The 21,610-nt window shown below is 46.4% G+C and overlaps 1 protein-coding gene across 3 annotated transcripts in view; it reads right to left on the reverse strand.

Annotated features, from left to right (window-relative positions):
- LOC131941294 (uncharacterized) overlaps positions 1-21,393 on the reverse strand; it is a 28,916-nt gene extending 7,523 nt beyond the window's left edge. Inside the window, exons 1-8 of one of the 3 annotated variants that reach the window (XM_059300482.1) lie at positions 21,290-21,393; positions 19,298-19,480; positions 16,362-16,670; positions 15,355-15,451; positions 15,037-15,242; positions 14,727-14,924; positions 13,537-13,677; positions 1,106-2,930 (exon numbers count right to left, since the gene is read on the reverse strand). In XM_059300482.1, the coding sequence (XP_059156465.1) occupies positions 1,543-2,930; positions 13,537-13,677; positions 14,727-14,924; positions 15,037-15,242; positions 15,355-15,451; positions 16,362-16,670; positions 19,298-19,457 (2,499 nt within the window). In that variant the 5' untranslated portion in view covers positions 19,458-19,480; positions 21,290-21,393 and the 3' untranslated portion in view covers positions 1,106-1,542. Of the gene's footprint in view, positions 1-1,105; positions 2,931-13,536; positions 13,678-14,726; positions 14,925-15,036; positions 15,243-15,354; positions 15,452-16,361; positions 16,671-19,297; positions 19,481-21,207 lie in introns of those variants that run through there. The other 2 variants (XM_059300481.1, XM_059300483.1) reach the window with 2 other exon arrangements.
- Between the last annotated feature and the right edge of the window lie 217 nt (positions 21,394-21,610).

Raw genomic sequence — 21,610 nt, forward strand, 5'->3', positions numbered from 1 at the left:
TTCAGATCTGCCCACTCAGGGGGACCTGGTTGTTCAGATCTGCCCACACAGGGGGACCTGGTTGTTCAGATCTGCCCACACAAAAACATGGGACCTGGTTGTTCAGATCTGCCCACTCAGGGGGACCTGGTTGTTCAGATCTGCCCACACAAAAACATGGGACCTGGTTGTTCAGATCTGCCCACTCAGGGGGACCTGGTTGTTCAGATCTGCCCACTCAGGGGGACCTGGTTGTTCAGATCTGCCCACTCAGGGGGACCTGGTTGTTCAGATCTGCCCACTCAGGGGGACCTGGTTGTTCAGATCTGCCCACACAAAAACATGGGACCTGGTTGTTCAGATCTGCCCACACAAAAACATGGGACCTGGTTTTTCAGATCTGCCCACTCAGGGGGACCTGGTTTTTAAGATCTCCCCACACAAAAACATGGGACCTGGTTGTTCAGATCTGCCCACACAGGGGGACCTGGTTGTTCAGATCTGCCCACACAAAAACATGGGACCTGGTTTTTCAGATCTGCCCACTCAGGCGGACCTGGTTGTTCAGATCTGCCCACACAAAAACATGGGACCTGGTTGTTCAGATCTGCCCACACAGGGGGACCTGGTTGTTCAGATCTGCCCACACAAAAACATGGGACCTGGTTGTTCAGATCTGCCCACACAGGGGGACCTGGTTGTTCAGATCTGCCCACACAAAAACATGACACCTGGTTGTTCAGATCTGCCCACACACCACAGATAAGCTCCAACAGTCTGTCTAGACATACTTTCAGACTTTGTTCTCAAGGGGGGAGGGGCGGAGACGTCCAAAACTTTCAGGGTGGGGGATATTAATTTTTTGACCGGGGGCGGGGGGTGTGAGGCGTGTGAAACTGTAAGATTTTACCGTGGGTTTACAGTTCAGTGTGAATTGACCGTATGTGCAACAAATTACAAACACACATTCGTCAGTAGCTTGTACACGCACGAATGCACGCACATACACTTACACTTAAACACATACACACACACACACAAATCACTCACATGATCTGCTACAAAAAAAAACAATTCCCATTGACAAGCTGTTGCAAGTATTAAAAAGTATTCTATGTAGGCTTGATGTGAGACTATGTACGTTTGGTGGATTATTATACGTTGATACACATTGACTAAAACATATGTATTTGATAATATATCATTGGTGGATTATTAAGTGTTTTTATTAAGTATTTATTTTGTAATCTGATGATAACGATGAAGACTTCCATGATGTAAAAGAATGCCAACGGTTGCAGATGCGAAGAAACTCAAAAAGAAAAAAAAAAGACTTTCGATTACTCTAACAACCCGTTCTCTAACTTTCGTTACCTTAGCAACAAGTTCTTTAAATAGCAACAAGTTTGCTCACTCACGTTACCATAGTAAATGTTTCTTTTAACGATAATTGAAAAGCATATGACTTATGAAAAACTAGGCGTAAGTCGCATATAGTATAGAGATGGTAGAGGTTTTATTTTCTGCTCTTAAAATTCAGCTCCGCCAATATATGGCACGCACCTAAAATCTGCACAAGGCGCTCGCCAGCTGTCGGTAGAGAGGAGACCTGCGACCCGTACAAGACTCCCCCCAAACTTTCTCCAACAGCTGCGCTTCCAGGCGCTCGTCCACTGGCAGAGGTGGGCGTCTGCTCGGCTCTGGTGGTGAGGTCATGTTCAGCTCACTGTCTGACCAGTGGCAGTCTGACCACTGGCAGTCTTGAAGGACGGACCAGGTCTCATCCAGCCATGTCTGGCTGCCCTCCACTTCAGTCTGGCACCCGTCCGTGCCACAGTCCCCAGACTGCCAGCTATTTGCTCCGCTGCCCCAGTCCTGCTCCAGCTGTCTTGCAATCATTCGGGCATCAGCCAGCTCGTCCCATGTGCTGATGACGTCATACCTGTCTGCTGATACCATTAGGGTTTCCTCCACTAGATGGCCTTGGCTCATATACGCCTGACTGCCAATAAACGGGTGATCTGGCGGCAGCTCAAGGCCCAGGCCATGAGTGGACATGCAATACAAATCTTCTGCTTGGACCCTCCGCGCCAGCCACTCGGCGTGCTCACAGTCGTCAGCCTCGGCTGCCGTCAGCTCCAGAGTTTCAGCACGTGCCCTCAGGTCTGCTGCTTCTTGTTCCCAGGCGGAATTTTCCAACACAGCTAGTTGGTCCACGTTTGATACCTCAACAATAGTTTTGTCCACGTTTGATACCTCAACAATAGTTTTGTCCACGTTTGATACCTCAACAATAGTTTTGTCCACGTTTGATACCTCAACAATAGTTTTGTCCACGTTTGATACCTCAACAATAGTTTTGTCCACGTTTGATACCCCGACAATAGTTTTGTCCACGTTAGACATCAGTGTTGTCTCCGAGAAGCCCTCATCCATCAGCTGTGAGTAGACTCTGCCCAAGGCAGGAGGGAGATGCCCGCCAGACTGAGGCATGAGGGTGCCGCCAGAGCGGAGGGTTGTGGTCAGCTCCGTGAAGCCGGTGTCCGAAGATGTCGAGAGTTCCAGACTTTTGGAGACCGTGCACTGATAGGCGCCCTCTTTGCCTGCAGGGACTAAAGTAACATCGGACTCGTCATAGCTGGATAGGAAACTCTCCATGGAGTTGACATCCAGATGTTCTTGAGACAGCCTGTTGACATCCAGATGTTCTTGAGACAGCCTGTTGACATCCAGATGTTCTTGAGACAGCCTGTTGACATCCAGATGTTCTTGAGACAGCCTGTTGACATCCAGATGTTCTTGAGACAGCCTGCTGACATCCAGATGATCTTGAGACAGCCTGCTGACATCCAGATGATCTTGAGACAGCCTGTTGACATCCAGATGATCTTGAGAGTGCGTGACAGTCAGATCTTGAAGCTTTGTGACTAGTCTGGAGGCTGACAGGTCCCCTGCAAGCAAGAGAGGGGCTCGTTAGATAGCGACAGGTCCTCAGGTTCTCTCTTGCTGCCCTCTACAATCTTCTCAATCTTACCCTCCCTTTATTTCAGTCATTTATCTCGCTCCTTGTCAGACTCTCTCGATGAGGGGAGGGAGGGGGGGGGGGGAAGGGGAAGGGAGGTGGTGTACTTGACCTTCCGGGAGAGCGGACACTGACATATAATCTATCTATATACTACTAAAACTCAAGTTTGTTTATATGTTTGAATATTTATTAGTTTTTTTGTTTGTCCTTTTGGCTACAGGAGAAAATCTGCACTATGTGTAGAGCTGTAACATAGTAATTAGATAGAGAATGATTTTTGTTTTTAGACAGACTGTTAATCACAAATTTATTTAAAGACGTTAATTAATTTATTGATTTGTTCATTGGTAGATTAACCACATTAATTTTAAAAGTTCAGAACAATGACTTTACTTATAGTGAATAGTGACGTCACATTATTTATTTACTTTTTACAACATTAATGGCGGCTTTCATACAAGAATGTGTTGCCAATTTAGAACTTTAAAGCGTTATAAAGCTAATTTTCTGTCGGCTTTAGCTTTAACGAAGCGCCCTTTTGCTATTTTTATTAGGTTTCAACACTATTATCACTTTTTAAACAGTTCTTTTTATTTTTGTAGATCTATACAATACATTTCTCTAGATCTACAGATCAGCTGTCGAAGGAAGAAAAAGTTATGAATCTAGATCTAGGTCACTAGACTTAACGTAAATTCTAGATCTGGACTTAATGTAAATTCTACATCTAGAATCTAGATCTAAAATCTATTTCAGGCCTTAATTATTTTATATAAATCTTTGTTTAGCTTCAATGATCATCTAATTCGAGAATGCATGGGATCTATCTATCTAGGTTCTAGATCTAGATCTAGAGTTACGGCAAAAAATAGAATCAAGACTCAACCATAAATTCTACATCTAGATCTAGACTTAACGTAAATTCTACATATAGAATCTAGAATTAGAATCTATATACTAAAGTATTTTAGGCCTTAATTATTTTATATAAATCTTTGTTTGCTTAGCTATGGAATTGGCTAATTTGGGAAATAGGCCCCTAATTAAATTTAAAATAATAGGACCTATTGGCGTAACTGGTTTCTTACTTTGCTGTACATTATAGGACTAATTCTACATTGGTTAATTGGTGCCCATATAGCTAAGATGGTAGTGTAATGGCTACCATGGGGGCCGTACCGGTTCGTGACACATCACGACAAAGTTAAATTTTTTTTCTTCATTTTTTTTTTAAAACGTGAATGATAAAGTTGCCTATAGGGACATCGCGGGACACAGTGCAGGCGAAGTAGAGTTCACCTGTTTCTTTGTCCAATGCATATGAAGGGATAGTGTGGTTAGATACATGCTCGGTCTGAATAGTTTTTTTAAACGATAAAACATGTTGTCTGAGACTTAGCGGGACACTGGGCAGGTGAAGTGGAGTTGAGTAGGTCACCTGTGACGTCAGTATATAACGGGATAGTGTGGTCAGACCCATGCTCAGCCGAAATCTGTGTTTTTAAAAGATCAAACGTCATTTTGAATATGGGGTCTGGTTATTTTGTGATGATAAGTGACAGACGTGATGTCATTTATGGATGACCCCCGAAACCCACAGTTATCTAACTAGATAACGGGTAGTCTAGTATACTACTAAAACTCAAGTTTACATGTTTGATAATTCGTTTTTTTTGTTGTTGTTTTTTTGTTTGTCTGTATTGTTACAGGAGAGAATCTGCATTATGTATAGAGCTGTAAAATAGTATTTAGGTAGAGAACAATGTTCTTTTCTAGACACACTGTTAATCACAAACTAATTTAAAGACGTTAATTTATTGATATATTCATTGGTTGATTAACCACATTAATGATAAAAGAGCAGAATAATGACTTTATTTATAGTAAATAGTAGATAGTGTGGTCACAGACATGCTCGGCCGAAATATTTTTTTAACGATAAAACATGTTGTCTGAGACTTGGCGGAACACTGGGCAGGTTAAGCAGAGTTGGGTACGAATAAAGTTCACTTGTGACGTCAGCATATGAAGAGATAGTGTGGTCATACCCATGCTTAGCCGGAATCGGTGTTTTTAAAAGACTAAAACGTCTGAGGTGTGACGTCTTTTTGAATGTGAGGTCTGGGTTTTTGTGACGATGAGTCACAGACTTAATGTTTTTTATGGATGACCCCCGTCACCCACAGTTATCCAAGGGATGACGGGTAGTCTAGTATTTTCTAAATCTTTTACTATTTTATGCGGAGGGTGGGGAAGTCGGACGTGTCCCGGAAAGATGTCTGAAAGAAACACTGCTCCCAGTCACACCTTAGAGCCATTGACTTCTCTGAACACCGGCAAGACTTTCGTGTAACAATATCTATCGAATGGGCCATCTGAGCACCAACATCTATGGGCCATCTGAGCACCAACATCTATGGGCCATCTGAGCGCCAACATCTATGGGCCATCTGAGCACCAACATCTATGGGCCACCTGAGCACCAACATCTAGCAACTGGGCCATCTGAGCGCCAATATCTAACAACTGGGCCACCTGAGCACCAACATCTAGCAACTGGGCCATCTGAGCACCAACATCTATGGGCCATCTGAGCACCAACATCTACCAACTGGACCATCTGAGCGCCAACATCTATGGGCCATCTGAGCACCAACATCTATGGGCCACCTGAGCACCAACATCTAACAACTTGGCCATCTGAGCGCCAACATCTATGGGCCACCTGAGCACCAACATCTACCAACTGGGCCATCTGAGCGCCAACATCTAACAACTGGGCCATCTGAGCACCAACATCTAACAATTGGGCCATCTGAGCGCCAACATCTATGGGCCACCTGAGCACCAACATCTAACAACTTGGCCATCTGAGCGATAACATCTATGGGCCATCTGACCACCAACATCTATGGGCCACCTGAGCACCAACATCTAACAACTGGGCCATCTGAGCGCCAACATCTATGGGCCACGTGAGCACCAACATCTAACAACTGGGCCATCTGAGCGCCAACATCTATGGGCCATCTGAGCACCAACATCTATGGGCCACCTGAGCACCAACATCTAACAACTGGGCCATCTGAGCGCCAACATCTATGGGCCATCTGAGCACCAACATCTATGGGCCATCTGAGCACCAACATCTAACAACTGGGCCATCTGAGCACCAACATCTATGGGCCACCTGAGCACCAACATCTAACAACTGGGCCATCTAAGCGCCAACATCTATGGGCCACGTGAGCACCAACATCTAACAACTGGGCCATCTGAGCGCCAACATCTATGGGCCATCTGAGCACTAACATCTATGGGCCACCTGAGCACCAACATCTATGGGCCATTTGAGCACCAACATCTATGGGCCACCTGAGCACCAACATCTTTGGGCCATCTGAGCACCAACATCTAACAACTGTGCCATCTGAGCACCAACATCTATGGGCCACCTGAGCACCAACATCTAACAACTGGGCCATCTAAGCACCAACATCTAACAACTGGGCCATCTGAGCGCCAACATCTATGGGCCATCTGAGCACCAACATCTATGGGCCACCTGAGCACCAACATCTAACAACTGGGCCATCTGAGCGCCAACATCTATGGGCCACCTGAGCACCAACATCTAACAACTGGGCCATCTAAGCGCCAACATCTATGGGCCACGTGAGCACCAACATCTAACAACTGGGCCATCTGAGCGCCAACATCTATGGGCCATCTGAGCACCAACATCTATGGGCCACCTGAGCACCAACATCTATGGGCCATCTGAGCACCAACATCTATGGGCCACCTGAGCACCAACATCTTTGGGCCATCTGAGCACCAACATCTAACAACTGGGCCATCTGAGCACCAACATCTATGGGCCACCTGAGCACCAACATCTAGCAACTGGGCCATCAGAGCGCCAACATCTAACAACTGGGCCATCTGAGCGCCAACATCTATGGGCCATCCGAGCACCAACATCTAGCAACTGGGCCACCTTAGCACCAACATCTAGCAACTGGGCCATCTGAGCACCAACATCTAGCAACTCGGCCATCTGAGCACCAACATCTATGGGCCACCTGAGCACCAACATCTAGCAACTGGGCCATCAGAGCGCCAACATCTAACAACTGGGCCATCTGAGCGCCAACATCTATGGGCCATCCGAGCACCAACATCTAGCAACTGGGCCACCTGAGCACCAACATCTAGCAACTGGGCCATCTGAGCACCAACATCTATGGGCCATCTGAGCACCAACATCTATGGGCCATCTGAGCACCAACATCTATGGGCCACCTGAGCACCAACATCTATCGGCCACCTGAGCACCAACATCTATGGGCCATCTGAGCACCAACATCTATGGGCCACCTGAGCACCAACATCTTTGGGCCATCTGAGCACCAACATCTAACAACTGGGCCATCTGAGCACCAACATCTATGGGCCACCTGAGCACCAACATCTAGCAACTGGGCCATCAGAGCGCCAACATCTAACAACTGGGCCATCTGAGCGCCAACATCTATGGGCCATCCGAGCACCAACATCTAGCAACTGGGCCACCTTAGCACCAACATCTAGCAACTGGGCCATCTGAGCACCAACATCTAGCAACTCGGCCATCTGAGCACCAACATCTATGGGCCACCTGAGCACCAACATCTAGCAACTGGGCCATCAGAGCGCCAACATCTAACAACTGGGCCATCTGAGCGCCAACATCTATGGGCCATCCGAGCACCAACATCTAGCAACTGGGCCACCTGAGCACCAACATCTAGCAACTGGGCCATCTGAGCACCAACATCTATGGGCCATCTGAGCACCAACATCTATGGGCCATCTGAGCACCAACATCTATGGGCCACCTGAGCACCAACATCTATGGGCCACCTGAGCACCAACATCTATGGGCCATCTGAGCACCAACTTCTAACAACTGGGCCATCTGAGCACCAACATCTAACAACTGGGCCATCTTAGCACCAACATCTATTGGCCATCTGAGCACCAACATCTATGGGCCATCTGAGCACCAACATCTAACAACTGGGCCATCTGAGCACCAACATCTAACAACTGGGCCATCTGAACACCAACATCTATGGGCCATCTGAGCACCAACATCTATGGGCCATCTGAGCACCAACATCTAGCAACTGGACCATCTGAGCACCAACATCTATGGGCCATCTGAGCACCAACATCTATGGGCCATCTGAGCACCAACATCTAACAACTGGGCCACCTGAGCACCAACGTCTATGTGCCATCTGAGCACCAACATCTAACAACTGGGCCATCTGAGCACCAACATCTATGGGCCACCTGAGCACCAACATCTATGGGCCACCTGAGCACCAACATCTATGGGCCATCTGAGCACCAAAATCTAACAACTGGGCCATCTGAGCACCAACATCTAACAACTGGGCCATCTGAGCACCAACATCTATGGGCCATCTGAGCACCAACATCTAACAACTGGGCCACCTGAGCACCAACATCTATGGGCCATCTGAGCACCAACATCTAACAACTGGGCCATCTGAGCACCAACATCTATGGGCCATTTGAGCACCAACATCTATGGGCCACCTGAGCACCAACATCTATGGGCCATCTGAGCACCAACATCTAACAACTGGGCCATCTGAGCACCAACATCTATGGGCCATCTGAGCACCAACATCTATGGGCCACCTGAGCACCAACATCTAACAACTGGGCCATCTGAGCACCAACATCTATGGGCCATCTGAGCACCAACATCTATGGGCCATCTGAGCACCAACATCTAACAACTGGGCCATCTGAGCACCAACATCTAACAACTGGGCCATCTAAGCGCCAACATCTATGGGCCACGTTAGCACCAACATCTAACAACTGGGCCATCTGAGCGCCAACATCTATGGGCCATCTGAGCACCAACATCTATGGGCCATTTGAGCACCAACATCTATGGGCCACCTGAGCACCAACATCTAACAACTGGGCCATCTGAGCACCAACATCTATGGGCCATTTGAGCACCAACATCTATGGGCCACCTGAGCACCAACATCTATGGGCCATCTGAGCACCAACATCTAACAACTGGGCCATCTGAGCACCAACATCTATGGGCCATCTGAGCACCAACATCTATGGGCCACCTGAGCACCAACATCTAACAACTGGGCCATCTGAGCACCAACATCTATGGGCCATCTGAGCACCAACATCTATGGGCCATCTGAGCACCAACATCTAACAACTGGGCCATCTGAGCACCAACATCTAACAACTGGGCCATCTAAGCGCCAACATCTATGGGCCACGTTAGCACCAACATCTAACAACTGGGCCATCTGAGCGCCAACATCTATGGGCCATCTGAGCACCAACATCTATGGGCCATTTGAGCACCAACATCTATGGGCCACCTGAGCACCAACATCTATGGGCCATTTGAGCACCAACATCTATGGGCCACCTGAGCACCAACACCTTTGGGCCATCTGAGCACCAACATCTAACAACTGGGCCATCTGAGCACCAACATCTATGGGCCACCTGAGCACCAACATCTAACAACTGGGCCATCTGAGCACCAACATCTAACAACTGGGCCATCTGAGCGCCAACATCTATGGGCCATCTGAGCACCAACATCTATGGGCCACCTGAGCACCAACATCTAACAACTGGGCCATCTGAGCGCCAACATCTATGGGCCACCTGAGCACCAACATCTAACAACTGGGCCATCTAAGCGCCAACATCTATGGGCCACGTGAGCACCAACATCTAACAACTGGGCCATCTGAGCGCCAACATCTATGGGCCATCTGAGCACCAACATCTATGGGCCACCTGAGCACCAACATCTATGGGCCATCTGAGCACCAACATCTATGGGCCACCTGAGCACCAACATCTTTGGGCCATCTGAGCACCAACATCTAACAACTGGGCCATCTGAGCACAACATCTATGGGCCACCTGAGCACCAACATCTAGCAACTGGGCCATCAGAGCGCCAACATCTAACAACTGGGCCATCTGAGCGCCAACATCTATGGGCCATCCGAGCACCAACATCTAGCAACTGGGCCACCTTAGCACCAACATCTAGCAACTGGGCCATCTGAGCACCAACATCTATGGGCCACGTGAGCACCAACATCTAGCAACTGGGCCATCAGAGCGCCAACATCTAACAACTGGGCCATCTGAGCGCCAACATCTAACAACTGGGCCATCTGAGCGCCAACATCTATGGGCCATCCGAGCACCAACATCTAGCAACTGGGCCACCTGAGCACCAACATCTAGCAACTGGGCCATCTGAGCACCAACATCTAGCAACTCGGCCATCTGAGCACCAACATCTATGGGCCATCTGAGCACCAACATCTATGGGCCACCTGAGCACCAACATCTATGGGCCACCTGAGCACCAACATCTATGGGCCATCTGAGCACCAACATCTAACAACTGGGCCATCAGAGCACCAACATCTATGGGCCATCTGAGCACCAACATCTATGGGCCATCTGAGCACCAACATCTATGGGCCATCTGAGCACCAACATCTATGGGCCATTTGAGCACCAACATCTATGGGCCACCTGAGCACCAACATCTATGGGCCATCTGAGCACCAACATCTAACAACTGGGCCATCTGAGCACCAACATCTATGGGCCATCTGAGCACCAACATCTATGGGCCACCTGAGCACCAACATCTATGGGCCACCTGAGCACCAACATCTATGGGCCATCTGAGCACCAACATCTAACAACTGGGCCATCTGAGCACCAACATCTATGGGCCATCTGAGCACCAACATCTATGGGCCACCTGAGCACCAACATCTATGGGCCACCTGAGCACCAACATCTATGGGCCATCTGAGCACCAACATCTAACAACTGGGCCATCTGAGCACCAACATCTGTGGGCTACCTGAGCACCAACATCTACCAACTGGACCATCTGAGCACCAACATCTATGGGCCATCTGAGCACCAACATCTATGGGCCACCTGAGCACCAACATCTACGGGCCACCTGAGCAACAACATCTAACAACTGGGCCACCTGAGCGCCAACATCTATGGGCCATCTGAGCACCAACATCTATGGGCCATCTGAGCACCAACATCTATGGGCCACCTGAGCACCAACATCTATGGGCCACCTGAGCAACAACATCTAACAACTGGGCCACCTGAGCACCAACATCTAACAACTGGGCCATCTGAGCACCAACATCTATGGGCCACCTGAGCACCAACATCTATGGGCCACCTGAGCGCCAACATCTAACAACTGGGCCATCTGAGCACCAACATCTATGGGCCATCTGAGCACCAACATCTATGGGCCACCTGAGCAACAACATCTAACAACTGGGCCATCTGAGCACCAACATCTATGGGCCACCTGAGCAACAACATCTAACAACTGGGCCACCTGAGCGTCAACATCTATGGGCCATCTGAGCAACAACATCTAACAACTGGGCCACCTGAGCACCAACATCTAACAACTGGGCCATCTGAGCACCAACATCTATGGGCCATCTGAGCACCAACATCTAACAACTGGGCCATCTGAGCACCAACATCTATGGGCCATCTGAGCAACAACATCTAACAACTGGGCCACCTGAGCACCAACATCTAACAACTGGGCCATCTGAGCACCAACATCTATGGGCCATCTGAGCACCAACATCTATGGGCCACCTGAGCACCAACATCTATGGGCCACCTGAGCACCAACATCTATGGGCCATCTGAGCACCAACATCTAACAACTGGGCCATCTGAGCACCAACATCTATGGGCCATCTGAGCACCAACATCTATGGGCCATCTGAGCACCAACATCTATGGGCCACCTGAGCAACAACATCTAACAACTGGGCCATCTGAGCACCAACATCTATGGGCCATCTGAGCACCAACATCTATGGGCCACCTGAGCACCAACATCTAACAACTGGGCCATCTGAGCACCAACATCTATGGGCCATCTGAGCACCAACATCTATGGGCCATCTGAGCACCAACATCTATGGGCCACCTGAGCACCAACATCTATGGGCCACCTGAGCAACAACATCTAACAACTGGGCCACCTGAGCGCCAACATCTATGGGCCATCTGAGCACCAACATCTATGGGCCATCTGAGCACCAACATCTATGGGCCACCTGAGCACCAACATCTATGGGCCACCTGAGCAACAACATCTAACAACTGGGCCACCTGAGCACCAACATCTAACAACTGGGCCATCTGAGCACCAACATCTATGGGCCACCTGAGCACCAACATCTATCGGCCACCTGAGCGCCAACATCTAACAACTGGGCCATCTGAGCACCAACATCTATGGGCCATCTGAGCACCAACATCTATGGGCCACCTGAGCAACAACATCTAACAACTGGGCCATCTGAGCACCAACATCTATGGGCCACCTGAGCAACAACATCTAACAACTGGGCCACCTGAGCGCCAACATCTATGGGCCATCTGAGCAACAACATCTATGGGCCACCTGAGCAACAACATCTAACAACTGGGCCATCTGAGCGCCAACATCTATGGGCCACCTGAGCAACAACATCTAACAACTGGGCCACCTGAGCACCAACATCTAACAACTGGGCCATCTGAGCACCAACATCTATGGGCCATCTGAGCACCAACATCTAACAACTGGGCCATCTGAGCACCAACATCTATGGGCCACCTGAGCACCAACATCTATGGGCCACCTGAGCGCCAACATCTAACAACTGGGCCATCTGAGCACCAACATCTATGGGCCATCTGAGCACCAACATCTAACAACTGGGCCATCTGAGCACCAACATCTATGGGCCATCTGAGCACCAACATGTATGGGCCATCTGAGCACCAACATCTATGGGCCAGCCAAGTAGAGATTCGAACAAAGCCATGAGTCTGGAGTTGAACGAAAGGTTGATCGGAACACACCCAAGAGGAACAGCGACAAACAGACCCCGTCATATAGGCTCCCGACAAAACGTCTTCTTACACTATGGCTACCTACAAAAAGAATGCTGTCTTTTTTGGCTCCCGATAAAAGGGCCCCTGTCAATATGGTTCCCATAAAGACAGTCTCCAGGCGAAAGGAACCGAGGAACCCCTTCATACATTCTGTTCAGAGTTAGCCGAAACTCTGATGTCAAGTGTTAACAAATCGTTTGCAAGTTACATATGACAAGACTGGTGACATGTGACAAGACTGGTGACATATGACAAGACTGGTGACATGTGACAAGACTGGTGACATATGACAAGACTGGTGACATGTGACAAGACTGGTGACATGTGACAAGACTGGTGACATGTGACAAGACTGGTGACATGTGACAAGACTGGTGACATGTGACAAGACTGGTGACATGTGACAAGACTGGTGACATGTGACAAGACTGGTGACATGTGACAAGACTGGTGACATGTGACAAGACTGGTGAACCACCGACCTATATTGAGTGGATCGAACTGGAGCTGTGTTTGCCCCGCCCCCTTCAGCGCCGTGACGTCATCTGTGTATGTCTTACTCAGCTGCTCTGTAAAGCGCTCAGTCCTTGACCTGACCTGCTTCTCCTTCTGTTGGATCAGTTCTGTCAAACAAGGTCACAGTACTCATAAACAAGGTCAAACAAGGTCACAGTACTCATAAACAAGGTCAAACAAGGTCACAGTACTCCTAAACAAGGTCAAACAAGGTCACAGTACTCATAAACAAGGTCAAACAAGGTCACAGTACTCATAAACAAGATCAAACAAGGTCACAAAACTCATAAACAAAGTCTAAAAAGGTCACCTTTTTGACAAAAAAGATACCATCTAGGTAGTGATACCGTAGACTTACCATCAAGGTAGTGATACCATCGACTTACCATCAAGGTAGTGAAAGTAGTGATACGATCGACACCATCAAGGTAGTGATATCATCGACTTACCATCAAGGTAGTGATACCATCGACTTACCGTCAAGGTAGTGATACCGTCGACTTACCATCAAGGTAGTGATACCGTAGACTTACCATCAAGGTAGTGATACCATCGACTTACCATCAAGGTAGTGATAGTAGTGATACCATCGACACCATCAAGGTAGTGATACCATCGACTTACCATCAAGGTAGTGATACCATCGACTTACCGTCAAGGTAGTGATACCGTCGACTTACCATCAAGGTAGTGATACCGTAGACTTACCATCAAGGTAGTGATGCCGTCGACTTACCATCAAGGTAGTGATACCATCGACTTACCATCAAGGTAGTGATACCATCGACTTACCATCAAGGTAGTGATACCATCGACTTACCATCAAGGTAGTGATACCATCGACTTACCATTAAGGTAGTGATACCATCGACTTACCATCAAGGTAGTGATACCATCTACTTACCATCAAGGTAGTGATACCATCGACTTACCATCAAGGAAGTGATACCATCGACTTACCATCAAGGTAGTGATACCATCGACTTACCATCAAGGTAGTGATACCTTCGACTTACCATCAAGGTAGTGATACCATCGACTTACCATCAAGGTAGTGATACCATCGACTTACCATCAAGGTAGTGATACCTTCGACTTACCATCAAGGTAGTGATACCTTCGACTTACCATCAAGGTAGTGATACCATCGACTTACCGTCCAAGAGTCCTGCTTGAGGCCTGTGATTGGTATCGCTGGACGGACGGGACAAGGTCGCGACCTTGGGCCTGTCTCCCAGAATGGGCGGCGTCCCCGGATGTGACCTGAGATTCTCCTGCGAGAAGCTTGGCCTTGACCTTGGCAGAACGTCAGATAATCGCTTGGCGGGAAGAGTTGACATTTTGTTGCTAGTCTCTATGAGATATTTAGAATGACATTTGAAGTGGCATTTGAAGGCTATGGATGTTAGGGTCTAGGTTAAGTAAGTTAGGCTCAAGGCTAGAGATGGCAGGACCTAACAGCTTACTTGTCCACTCGGCGATTTCTTTGTTCCGTTTCTTCCTCTCCTTGATGACGAGGTCTGTACGCCCCAGCGAGTCGTCAAACGTGTCGGCCATAACGGAAGTGTCCAGCACAACGACCGTGGGCTGCATCCAGGGCGCCACCGCCCTCATCCAGCCCCGCCGCCCGTAGATGGAGTGCTGGACCTTCTCCTGCATTTTGATGTTGGTGCTGGGGGTCAAGAGAGAAACCAAGATGACACGTGACCCGGAAGAGAAGGTCAAATTAGTTCAGCAGTCAGGAAGGGGGGGGGGCAAAAAGTGAAGGTAAACTGAGAACTTACTGGTCGCGCTCCTTGACCACCGTCCATTTAAAGTTTAAATTGACGAACGAGTCGAATGAGACATTGACCTTCCAGTAGCCAGATTTTTTAGGAAACTCTGTAGATGGATCTTGTTTCAATTCATAGAACACAGCACATTCACAGCCATACATGGCAATGGTAGATAAGCAGGGCACTGGCAGCTATACAACACACTGGCAGCTATACAACACACTGGCAGCCATATAGAATACAGGCAGCCATACAGGACACAGGCAGCCATACAGGACACAGGCAGCCATACAAGACACAGGCAGCCATACAAGACACAGACAGCCATACAAGACACAGACAGCCATACAAGACACAGACAGCCATACAAGACACAGGCAGCCATATAAGACACAGGCAGCCATACAAGACACAGGCAGCCATACAAGACACAGACAGCCATACAAGACACAGACAGCCATACAAGACACAGGCAGCCATACAAGACACAGACAGCCATACAAGACACAGACAGCCATACAAGACACTGGCAGCCATATAAGACACAGACAGCCATATAAGACACAGGCAGCCATATAAGACACAGACAGCCATACAAGACACAGGCAGCCATATAAGACACAGGCAGCCATATAAGACACAGACAGCCATATAAGACACAGACAGCCATACAAGACACTGGCAGCCATACAAGACACAGGCAGCCATATAAGACACAGACAGCCATACAAGACACAGGCAGCCATACAAGACACTGGCAGCCATACAAGACACAGGCAGCCATATAAGACACAGACAGCCATATAAGACACAGGCAGCCATATAAGACACAGGCAGCCATATAAGACACAGACAGCCATACAAGACACAGACAGCCATACAAGACACAGACAGCCATACAAGACACAGACAGCCATATAAGACACAGACAGCCATATAAGACACAGGCAGCCATATAAGACACAGGCAGCCATACAAGACACAGACAGCCATACAAGACACAGAGTACGTTTTACCTTTGGCCGTGACTGCATGGTTGAGGTTCCACAGGCCAGTGGTGGGTGTTGAGCCGACGAGCACCAAGGTGTAGCCGTCGTTGATGTTGATGAAGGTCGTGAGCTCCAGGCAAGTGGCGGTCTGGTGGAACACCTCGTCGTCCTCGCCCCATATCGTGTGGACAGTCCCGCTGAAACAGTCGACTGTCCTGTTTCTTTTGGCTGTCCTCTCCCACTCAACAGCTGTCCTGTTTGGTGCTGTCCTTAGCCACACCCACTCAAATGTCGCCATGGCTGGCACCGCGGCCTCAACCTTCCACACGTGGATGTCTGCAACAGGTTCCAGGTGTCAGGTGTCAGGTGTCAGGTGTCAGGTGCCAGGTGTCAGGTGTCAGGTGTCAGGTGGCCGTCACAGGTGTCAGGTGGCCGTCACAGGTGTCAGGTGGCCGTCACAGGTGTCAGGTGGCCGTCAATATAGTCTACCCGTGTGTTTCTACAATATAATGTACCTGTGTGTTACTACAATATAGTCTACCTGTGTGTTACTACAATATAGTCTACCCGTGTGTTTCTACAATATAATGTACCTGTGTGTTACTACAATATAGTCTACCTGTGTGTTACTACAATATAGTCTACCTGTGTGTTACTACAATATAGTCTACCTGTGTGTTTCTACAATATAATGTACCTGTGTGTTACTACAATATAGTCTACCTGTGTGTTACTACAATATAGTCTACCTGTGTGTTACTACAATATAGTCTACCCGTGTGTTACTACAATATAGTCTACCTGTGTGTTACTACAATATAGTCTACCTGTGTGTTACTACAATATAGTCTACCCGTGTGTTTCTACAATATAATGTACCTGTGTGTTTCTACAATATAATGTACCTGTGTGTTACTACAATATAGTCTACCTGTGTGTTACTACAATATAGTCTACCTGTGTGTTACTACAATATAGTCTACCTGTGTGTTACTACAATATAGTCTACCTGTGTGTTACTACAATATAGTCTACCTGTGTGTTACTACAATATAGTCTACCTGTGTGTTTCTACAATATAGTCTACCTGTGTGTTACTACAATATAGTCTACCTGTGTGTTACTACAATATAGTCTACCTGTGTGTTACTACAATATAGTCTACCTGTGTATAGCTACAATATAGTCTACCTGTGTGTTACTACAATATAGTCTACCTGTGTGTTACTACAATATAGTCTACCCGTGTGTTACTACAATATAGTCTACCTGTGTGTTACTACAATATAGTCTACCTGTGTATAGCTACAATATAGTCTACCTGTGTGTTACTACAATATAGTCTACCTGTGTATAGCTACAATATAGTCTACCTGTGTGTTACTACAATATAGTCTACCTGTGTGTTACTACAATATAGTCTACCTGTGTGTTACTACAATATAGTCTACCTGTGTGTTACTACAATATAGTCTACCCGTGTGTTACTACAATATAGTCTACCTGTGTGTTACTACAATATAGTCTACCTGTGTATAGCTACAATATAGTCTACCTGTGTGTTACTACAATATAGTCTACCTGTGTATAGCTACAATATAGTCTACCTGTGTGTTACTACAATATAGTCTACCTGTGTGTTACTACAATATAGTCTACCTGTGTGTTACTACAATATAGTCTACCTGTGTGTTACTACAATATAGTCTACCTGTGTGTTACTACAATATAGTCTACCTGTGTGTTACTACAATATAGTCTACCTGTGTGTTACTACAATATAGTCTACCTGTGTATAGCTACAATATAGTCTACCTGTGTGTTACTACAATTTAATGTACCTGTGTGTTACTACAATATAGTCTACCTGTGTATAGCTACAATATAGTCTACCTGTGTATAGCTACAATATAGTCTACCTGTGTGTTACTACAATTACTTCCGTCAAATGATTTATGTTCTAGCCGATGTAGCGATTGATATAGCTGGTAAAGAGAAATGTTTATTATGTGCTAGCTAAGAGAGACAGCCCTGGCCTTGGCTGGGGACAGCTGCCTATCCAAGAGGGATAACTCTGACCTTGGCTGGGGACAGCTGCCTATCCAAGAGGGATAACTCTGACCTTGGCTGGGGACAGCTGCCTATCCAAGAGGGATAACTCTGACCTTGGCTGGGGACAGCTGCCTATCCAAGATTGATAACTCTGACCTTGGCTGGGGACAGCTGCCTATCCAAGATTGATAACTCTGACCTTGGCTGGGGACAGCAGCCTATCCAAGATTGATAACTCTGACCTTGGCTGGGGACAGCAGCCTATCCAAGAGGGATAACTCTGACCTTGGCTGGGGACAGCAGCCTATCCAAGATTGATAACTCTGACCTTGGCTGGGGACAGCAGCCTATCCAAGAGGGATAACTCTGACCTTGGCTGGGGACAGCTGCCTATCCAAGAGGGATAACTCTGACCTTGGCTGGGGACAGCAGCCTATCCAAGAGGGATAACTCTGACCTTGGCTGGGGACAGCAGCCTATCCAAGAGGGATAACTTTATATCAAACAACTGATCCTATTTGTTTGTTCTTGGATAGAATAAAGGCTATGGGAACACATTCAGACAGAGAAGCAAATCCAAGTCAATCAATCCTAGCATATCAAATGTTATAAAATAATGTTTGATCCTAGGTCTGACGGCCTTTTTTCCATGTATCATGCATGTTTATATAGAATGCTATGTGAACATGAGCCAAGCAAGACGTTCATTCAAATAGGACCGCAGCCAGAACGATTATATATATAAATATACATACATACATATATATATATATATATATATATATATATATATATATATATATATATATATATATATATAATATCCCTCGTGAGAGAATCCTGGCTAGGCCAGTGTGTTCGCGCATTCGTGTGTTTGTGTGTGCGAGAGTGCGTGAGTTGAGAGTGGTAACCTGGAGTGGGGTAAGCCTCGAGGGCGGCGTCAATGTTCCACGCCCCCAGCTCAGGCAGGGAACCCAGCAGGAAGAGGCGGTGACGCACACGATTTAAATTGGGGCACCAGATCTTGAACTGAATTCCGACTTGATTCGACAGGTACGATTTGATTTTCATGCTGCCACACGGAGATTTCCTGGCTGAAATAAAAACTTCTGCTTGCCGCACATCACACATTCACATGGTGTCATGTCATTTAACACCATGTGTCATGTCATTTAACACTTGGTGTCATGTCATTTAACACTTGGTGTCATGTCATTTAACACTTGGTGTCATGTCATTTAACACCATGTGTCATGTCATTTAACACTTGGTGTCATGTCATTTAACACTTGGTGTCATGTCATTTAACACTTGGTGTCATGTCATTTAACACCATGTGTCATGTCATTTAACACTTGGTGTCATGTCATTTAACACTTGGTGTCATGTCATTTAACACTTGGTGTCATGTCATTTAACACCATGTGTCATGTCATTTAACACTTGGTGTCATGTCATTTAACACTTGGTGTCATGTCATTTAACACTTGGTGTCATGTCATTTAACACTTGGTGTCATGTCATTTAACACCATGTGTCATGTCATTTAACACCATGTGTCATGTTATTTAACACCATGTGTCATGTCATTTAACACTTGGTGGCATGTCATTTAACACCATGTGTCATGTCATTTAACACTTGGTGTCATGTCATTTAACACCATGTGTCATGTCATTTAACTCTTGGTGTCACGTCATTTAACACTTGGTGTCATGTCATTTAAAACATGGTGTCATGTCATTTAACACCATGTGTCATGTCATTTAACACTTGGTGTCATGTCATTTAACACCATGTGTCATGTCATTTAACTCTTGGTGTCACGTCATTTAACACTTGGTGTCATGTCATTTAAAACATGGTGTCATGTCATTTAACACTTGGAGTCAAGGCATACAGCAACTAGTGTCATGTCACTTACTGTGTCTGCTGGCAGTGTGAGAAGGCATCTCTTCGAAGAAAGTTTACCGCCCCGCCCCCGAACGAAATGGAATTTACATAGAGAATATATACTTTTAAAAGCGTCTGCCCCCCCCCCCCCCTCCGAAAATTCCAAGTCCCCCCCCCCCCCCCCCCGATCTGGAAGAAACACTGGTGAGAAGATCAGTTGTCTGTAACGGTACTCAAGTTATCCGTGTTCAAAGACACACACATACATACATTAATATACACACACACAAACAGACATACAGTCAAAATTGTAAAACTATGTTTTTCCGATTCAGGGAAAATTTCGATTTTTGCACGATTACAATACTTTCTCCTATATTTCGTATACGAGAAAGTAAAAACAAGCACACGTCTTTTTTTTAAATCCATGTCAACAATAATAATGATGGAAGAATTGTCGTCAACTAGCTCATCTCCATTGTGGAATTTTACCACTTAGATTTTAGATCAAGTTGTCGGAAGCTAGCTAAAGTGATGGAATTTTAAAACTTAGATTTTAGATCAAGTTGTCAGAAGCTAGCTAAAGTGATGGAATTTTAACACTTAGATTTTAGATCAAGTTGTCAGAAGCTAGCTAAAGTGATGGAATTTTAACACTTAGATTTTAGATCAAGTTGTCAGAAGCTAGCTAAAGTGATGGAATTTTAACACTTAGATTTTAGATCAAGTTGTCAGAAGCTAGCTAAAGTGATGGAATTTTAACACTTAGATCTAGAATTTAGTTATTAGATCTAGATTCTAGATCTAGAATCTAGCTAAAAATTTTAATGATGGAATTTCCAACACACTTAGATTTTAAAACTAAATCTAGCGAATTGCTAGCTAAAATAGTATAACTTGAACACCTGGATCTAGATCTAGTATTTACCTTAGTTGTAAACTAAAATGGTGGAATGTTAACACTTAGATTCTACTTGCTAAATATGATGGAATTTTGATTGAAGACTCACGTGCAATTTAAAATGACGGGATTAAAACTAATCCCAGGTGTTGCTGTGTGAGCTGACTGTTGGTGCTTGCGCCGTCAGGCAACCGGAATTCCCGATTAAGTGCGCTTTTGGTGCTTTTAAAATGGCGATGTTTAGTGGAGAAATCTAGTGCAACACAGGCCACAAGCGTTAATAAAACTTAAAAATAAACTTTATTTATTTATTATGACAAGCTTTTTAAAAGCATCGGGAATAAAAGAAATAAAACATGGCGATCGGAAAAATGTCTGCCAGAAACACTGCCCACAGACAGACACACATACATCCCACAGACAGACACAC

The sequence above is a fragment of the Physella acuta genome, unplaced genomic scaffold (genome assembly GCF_028476545.2).
Source record: "Physella acuta isolate Inbredline_101_S28 unplaced genomic scaffold, ASM2847654v3 ptg000355l, whole genome shotgun sequence".
Taxonomy (NCBI): Eukaryota; Metazoa; Mollusca; class Gastropoda; family Physidae; genus Physella; species Physella acuta.